The 7111-nt window shown below is 45.0% G+C and overlaps 1 protein-coding gene across 3 annotated transcripts in view; it reads right to left on the bottom strand.

The window, feature by feature from the left end:
- Positions 1-768: 768 nt before the first annotated feature.
- RNF8 (ring finger protein 8) overlaps positions 769-7111 on the bottom strand; it is a 38794-nt gene continuing 32451 nt past the window's right edge. For 2 of the 3 annotated variants that reach the window (XM_068558961.1, XM_068558963.1), the window contains exons 7-8: positions 6729-6933; positions 769-1243 (exon numbers count right to left, since the gene is read on the bottom strand). In XM_068558961.1, coding sequence (XP_068415062.1) covers positions 1203-1243; positions 6729-6933 — 246 coding nt within the window. In that variant the 3' untranslated portion in view covers positions 769-1202. The remainder of the gene's footprint in view (positions 1244-6728; positions 6934-7111) is intronic. The other variant, XM_068558962.1, reaches the window with a different exon arrangement.

Genomic DNA, 7111 nt, shown 5'->3' with positions numbered 1-7111 from the left:
TGAAGACTAGGGACACCAGAATCCCAATACACACAGGATTCAACAAAGGAAAAACCTACCATCCCAATACACACAGGATTCAACAAAGGAAAAACCCTATGAAACACATGGGGTATAAATAAAGAACTACAGAGAACTGTTCTCTAGGTAGGCAGTAAAAAGGGAGAGGAAAATACCTCTCCATCTGGAAGCAAATCATTGAATGACATAATGCACAACCAGTTTCCTACTAGAGCTCCTCATTTTAAATAACTACTCTTCAACTTCCTGTGTTTTCCTTCATTCTCATCACTGGTAACCAAGGATACCACAGATTTTCCTAAGCTCCTATTTCCCAAACATCAAACTAGTTTTCTTTGTTTAAAATGGGAAAGCAGCAAAAGAGAAATGACTTTTAATTTTTTAAAAAAAGCATATCAAGTTCTCATAAAATCACTGCCCAAGTTTTCTGACATTGGGTAAAATAGATTTGGAAACAACTTCAGAACCCCAGCTGAAAGAAGGAAATTCACTCCATCCCAAAACCAGGTAGCAGTGACTCATCTCTGGAATGAAAAGGAGACATACCAGTTGGGGGCTTAACAGAGCCCATCTGCTATGGCCATGATCTTGGCCTTGGCTTCTTAGGCTGACATGCACTTGAGTCTATCATCGGATACAGTCACCTTCTTAGTTGCAATTTATGAGCTGCCAGTGTTTACTTGTGAGACTGTCTGGGAGCTGGAAGGGAAGGAAGATAAATATACCAAAGCCCAGCTGAGCAACTGATAGGTTTTACATTTTATTTCCAGGAAATGACATTGTTTTCACAAAGAAGAGGTATGCCATCCTCTCAAATAGAGGCTGCCTTCGCCTTCAGGGGCAGCCATAGGGATACACCCAACCTTCCCAAAACAAATATCAACAGAGGTGCCTCTGAGGTACCAAAACAATACCAACAACAACAACAAATTTAAAAAGCACAACAGAAATATATAACCCATTCAGTGTAGTGAAGCAGAGTCTCTTAAGTACCCTGAAGCAGTCGGTGCTTCAGACAATGGTGGCAGCAGGGATGGCCAACATGGAGGCTCGTGACGGAGGATTCCTAACTCAGTCTCTGTCCCACGTGGCTCTATCCCATGCTCTGTCTCAGAGCGGTCCCAGACCTGTCCATAGCGAATCCTCCAGACCATCCCAAGTTCCCAATGCCTGGCAGTCTTTCAAATGCCCTTCGAGCACGGTCTTGAGGACAGTCTCTTTGCTTTGGAGAGAAAAAAAAAGAAAGAAATAAAGGAGGAGCCTGCATTTCCCTCCCCTGGCCTCCCTGCTGCCACCCTCAGTCTTTTCCCCACACAGCAGCCATGGTGAACCAAGAAAATAGACGGCAGATCATATCACTCTGCTCAAAGCCCACTCCTCACTTTGCCAGAGTAAAAGTCGAAGTCCTTCCAAAGGTCTATAAACCCCTATACAATTTGCCCCCTGCCCAACCTCCTGACCTCACTTTCTATTCCCCTTCCCATCGTTCACTCCACTCCAGCCACACCACCTCCTTGCTGTTCCTCCTATCCCCTCTGCCTAGGACACCCTTTCCCCAGATGGCAGCATGGCCACTGCCCACTGAGCTTCACTCAAATACCACCTGCTTCAGTGACTACCTTAACTACTCCATCAAAAACTGCCAACGCTCTCCTCATCACTCCCGACCCCTTTCTTGCTTAATTTTTCTCCATAGCACAAATCGCATCTAACTTATTAGATTTTCACTTCTCTTTCTATTCTTCATACCTAGAAGAATGTCTGGCACAAAGCTGGCCTTCAATTAATATCTGTTGGAGGAAGGCAGGAATTACATACACAGCAACAGGCAGGGAGAGGTGCAAGTTTTTCCTCTGTCCAGAGAGAGGGGGGGTGCGAGGGGCTATTCACTGGCCTCTAGTGTTTTCCAATAGCTATGCTTCCTTGATCCCAGAGAAGCAGGGATCTTGGCTTACACAAAGGGCAATCTCAAGACCTTCCTTGAGATTAAGGTCTCGAATGCTTTGGTAGGCAGATTGAAAGTGTTATTAAATTTATATACAAGGGAACAATAAGAGTTTTGGGGGAGATACACATCAAGGGATAAGGCAAGGAAGGACAGTAAGTGACAAAAGAAGAGAAGGGAAGGAAAAAGGGTGGGGCAAAAATGGGAGGTGGTGATGGAGGAATAAGAAAAATAGCTTCTATTAATAAGTCTAATTTTTGATCCCATGGTAATTTTGCAAAGCATGAATTTTTAAGTCAAAATTTTTAAAGAATCCAGTGTTATAAACTATTTGAGTGCATGCAGGTGGACACCCCAACCCATGCCAATCTTGCTGAGTGCCACTTTCTCTTAAACACTGTCCTATGCCAGGCAGGCATGCTGACTTCATGCACATGACCCCCTGGATTCTTGGGGCAATACTGGGTAGATTAAGAGTACTTGCTAACAAGTATTCTCTATGGATGAGGTCAACTTGGCAGACACTGTTACTGCTGCCATTCCCCACATGGTCCTTTACAAGGCTCTGTGTCTTTCGACAAGTGATGATGGGTAACACCAGGGAAAGCCTTCCAGGTGGGCAGATACCCTCTTCAGAGACTGTGAGTTTCTCCTGGCCTGTGTCTGGATCACGCCCCTCCTAGCCTACAGGAAGCTGGCAAGAGCCACAGGCCATGTGATCTTACCTGGGCCAATCTTCCCAGAGACCACCAACCTCTGGAGGGACCTCTGTCTCAGATTCAGGAAAGCTATGGTTCATAAACCTTTCTCCCCACCTCAGCACCCCTGAAGGCCAAGGCACACTCCCACCAGTAGCCTCGGCTCAATATTACAGTATCAAGGGAGCTGGGAAGTGCAGTTTGAAAAAGCCCCTGTACTGAAAATCACTGTTCCAAAGGACCAACAAGATTTTATTTCTAGATAATCTGCTTTTTTCTTTTCTGAGCATAACCCAAAGAAACTACTAGGGAAAGCTTAAAGTGAGAATGTTAACACTCTTGTCAACCAACCAACACTTAATGAGAACAGAACAAATGGGAATGGGGGAGCAGTTGACAGAAGACTCTGCTCCAGCACCTCCCCAGCTCCAGAGGGAGACCCTCCATAGCGGATGTCACAAAAATGTCTTCTCTTCAGGAAAATCTCACGTCAATATCCCAGCGAGCCACAGTTACTCATGCGACAAGCACTTACTCAACATTCGTTATCTGCCCCAGGTCCAGGGCACCGTTTCTCCAAACGCAGGATCTGGCATCCTAACACTCTCCTCCTCCTCCTCTCCTCTGGATAATCTGGCCTCCCAGACTTTACAAAGGATCTATGGCTAATCAGTCATGAGGCATTACTCCTCCCGTGAGGATATGGGCCTTGAAGACAACAACCAGCCGAGGAGGCCTGGAGTGGGGCTGCTCTCGGTGGAATCAGAGGCCTGTGCTGCCACAGACAGGCAGGTCCTTCTCTCTGAACTCGGGATCAGAGCAAACGCTGCCCAGGAGGAAAATGGCCCTGCCAGTGTCAGAACTGTGACAATTACAGGCTTGCCAATTCTAGTTCCCAGATCCTACATTTGGTCCTTTAAAAATTCCCATGCACTGGGGATTAAACCAGCTTTCAACTGGCAAAGAAGGTTGGTATTTGAACTGAGAATTTTCTCTAAACTCCACACTGCAGCCCAATGAAGCTGCTGATGGCTCTGGCACATTTTCCTAAATCGGGCCTCAGAACCTTCTGTCTGTCTCTAGAGAAAACCTCAAAGCTGCACTCGCTGAGATAACTGCAGAAACTGAGACTGGTGCCAGAACTGCTCTCAGCCAGTGAGTGGGACAGGGAGGCCGATTCGGTTTACTGTGTTGGCTCCTAGTGTTACTAAAAAGGCAGCAAGGCACTGGATTTAGCCTCTGCAGAGAAAAGAGGGGTCTGATATTATCTACTCTGTGGTATTAACTCTGTGTGAGGAGAGTCAGAGAAGAATTTAGGACACAGGGCCCTTCTTTCCTTTTCCAGTGGCTGCATGCATCTACCATGCTCGGACTTCTGAGAAGAAACCTGGACAGTGGGCTGGCTGAAGAAAGTACATATGGGTGTGTGGAGAAAAGGGAACCCTCCTGCACTGTTGGTGAGAATGTAAACTGGTACAACCACTATGGAGAACAGTATGGAGGTTCCTCAGAAAACTAAAAATAGAGCTACCACACAACCCAACCCAACAATTCCACTTCTGGGTATTTAACCAAAGAAAATGAAAACATTAACTCAAAAAGATAAATCCATGCCCAATGTTCACTGCAGCGTTATTGGCAATAGCTAAGATATGGAAGCAACTTAGGTGCCCATCGACAGATGAATGAATAAAGAAAATGTGGTATATATATATATACAAGGGACTATTTCTCAGCTATAAAAAAGATTGAGATCGTCCCATTTGCAGCAACATGGATGGACCTAGAGTGTATTATGCTAAATGAAATAAGTCAGACAGAGAAAGACAAATACCATATGATTTCACTTAAATCTGGAATCTAAAAAACAAATGAGCAAACATAACAAAACAGAAATAGACTCATAAATACAAAGAACAATATGGTGGTTGCCAGAAGGGAGAGGGATGGGGGAATGGGTGAAACAGGGGAAGGGAATTAACTTCCACTTACAAAATAAATTAAGTCACGGGGATGTAATGTACAGCATAGGGAATACAGTCAGTAATATTGTAATCACTTTGTATGGTGACAGATGGTAACTAGACTTATTATGGTGATCATTCTATAATGCATAAAAATGCCAAGTCACTATGTAGTACATCTAAAACTCATACAACACTGTAAATCAATTATACTTCAAAGAAAAAAATAAAAACAAGAATAACCCCCAAAAAACAAAATGAGAAAGTACATGGGTGTCCCCACCCACACAGAGACCCAGCAAACTTAAGCTCAAAGGCTGACCTTGGTCAAATCTGGGTTCCCAGGTCAGTGTTCCTCTCAGAAAGGGAAGAGAGAAGAAAACAGAAGGCATTCACAACACCTCAGTAGACACTTCCTAAGCCTTGGCTGTCCTCATGCTCCTCTGGCACTGTGTAGCCATGTCTTGTTTGGGCCACCAAGGGGGGCACTGCTAGAAACAGGTCACTGCTTCTCATGCCTCTGTGCTTATGCTAATTCCTCTGCTTGGAAAGCTACGTCCCTAGGGAACCTTTGGGACTCAGTTCAAATGGCACCTCTTCTGTGAAGCTTGCTCCCATACCTCCACCTGTCCAGGCCGAATTGACTGTCCTCTCCTCTGCAATTTTCCAGCACCCTATTATGGAACTTGTCACATTACCTACTTGCTTTTCTGTCTCCTCCGTAGACTATGAGAGCTGAGACAATACCCTGTTTATCTCTTTATCCCAGTGCATAGTGTAGTGTTCCTATAAATGCTTATGGAGTGACGGGAGATGGAGAGGAAGAGCAATGAATTCTGCCAGATTCAAGTGGCTCCTGGGAGGTAAAAAAAACCTATGGGGACTCAAAATTGGGCACAAAGTCCAATAGCACATAGTTGTCAGGAAAGTAGAAAACACTTTGGTTTCAAAGAACTGCCTGAGGACTGCCCCACCCTCAGAAGGTCTTCCTTGGGCATAACAGGCTCAACACCTGGCCTGTGACAGGCTTGCTGCCCTTGCAATGGCTGACCAAGAGAGGGCCAATTCCATACCATAGCTGCTTGCAAATCAGCATCAGATTTCTGGTCCTACTCAAAGAGGCTGACATCTGTTGAAGGGCTAGGAGAAAGAGAGTGATAGACAGAAGATCCTGTTCTTAGCAGTGTGGCTTTTAAGCCTTCAGCTTCTCTGGACTTAGAGAAGGGAACATCCAGAGACACACATGAACGTGGGTTCCCGATGGCCAGGTGGTGGAAAGCACCTGGAAGGGCAGTGAGCTTTTGGTTCTTCTTCTCTGATTGGCCTTTATGTGTAACCAATTGACCTCACAGCACTTTGGCTCTGAGCTCTCCCAGAGGGTAGTACTGTACTAGATTTCTAAAGGGACTGAACATGATAATCAGATCCACTCTGCTCCTCTTCACTCTCATCTCTGCCCAATAACCAATCCTTCCGATCCATTGGCTTCCTTGTGCTTTGCCCCAGGACACATTCTTTTGCCACCAGGACATTCAAGTCTCAAGCAGAGTGGCTCTGCAACCTTCAACACAGCAGGCCCCAAGTATGATGAGATCACTTGTTTAAATTAGCAGATATTCACTATGGAAGTATGGTTCCTTGAGGAAACTCACCCACCCCTTCCCTAATCTCTTTATTTAAACTCTCTCTGACTGGGAAACCTGTTTGTACCACATCCTATTTATAATTTATTATATACCCAACCCAAGATTTCTGCAACACCGGACAGCAACTAAACTGTCTTGAACAACAGCACCATCTAGTGACCAGCACAGCAAGCTGTGTGACCATGTGTTTTTCTAATCACATCTTTTTTTATCCCCAAAACCAAGACACATACACCTAAGCCTCCCCATTCCCTGCTGGTCAAATAACAGTTAATTCTACCTCAACTCTTTCTTAACATGTTCGTTACCTTTAACTCTCTTTACTTTTCCCAATTTCTTCCACCTCTTCCTTAGCTCAAGAATCATTTATCCTACTCTTCCCGATTCAAAAAACTCTGCCTACATTTGTAAGTCCTTTGTTGAAGGGACTTACCTCTTGTTCATACCCACTCACCTTTTCGTTCCCTGATGAGGACAATTCGTCGTTCTTTCACTTCCGAGCTCAGATTATCTACCATCTTATTAATGCAATTGTCTAGAACCAGGGAGTGGGTTTTCGACTTGATGTCCTTCCGACAAATGGGGCATTCTATCTTCCGCTTCATCCACTCACTGATACAGTAGGAGCAGAAACTATGGGCACAGTTCAAGGTGACAGCCTATAATGGGAATGTGAACACACAGATCAGAACTGTGATGCTTACTCCCCCAGGGCGGTTGCGATCTCAGAACCAACTCAGATCACACTGCCAACATGGGTTAGCTACCCTGCAAACAAATGTCACTGGACGTAAGTGGGACTAGTAAGCGTGTGAATGTTTGGTATAAATACATCAC

Source organism: Eschrichtius robustus, chromosome 12 (assembly GCF_028021215.1).
Source record: "Eschrichtius robustus isolate mEscRob2 chromosome 12, mEscRob2.pri, whole genome shotgun sequence".
Taxonomy (NCBI): Eukaryota; Metazoa; Chordata; class Mammalia; order Artiodactyla; family Eschrichtiidae; genus Eschrichtius; species Eschrichtius robustus.
Note: the sequence above shows the minus strand (reverse complement) of the source record. Positions and strands in the feature narration are given on the sequence as shown.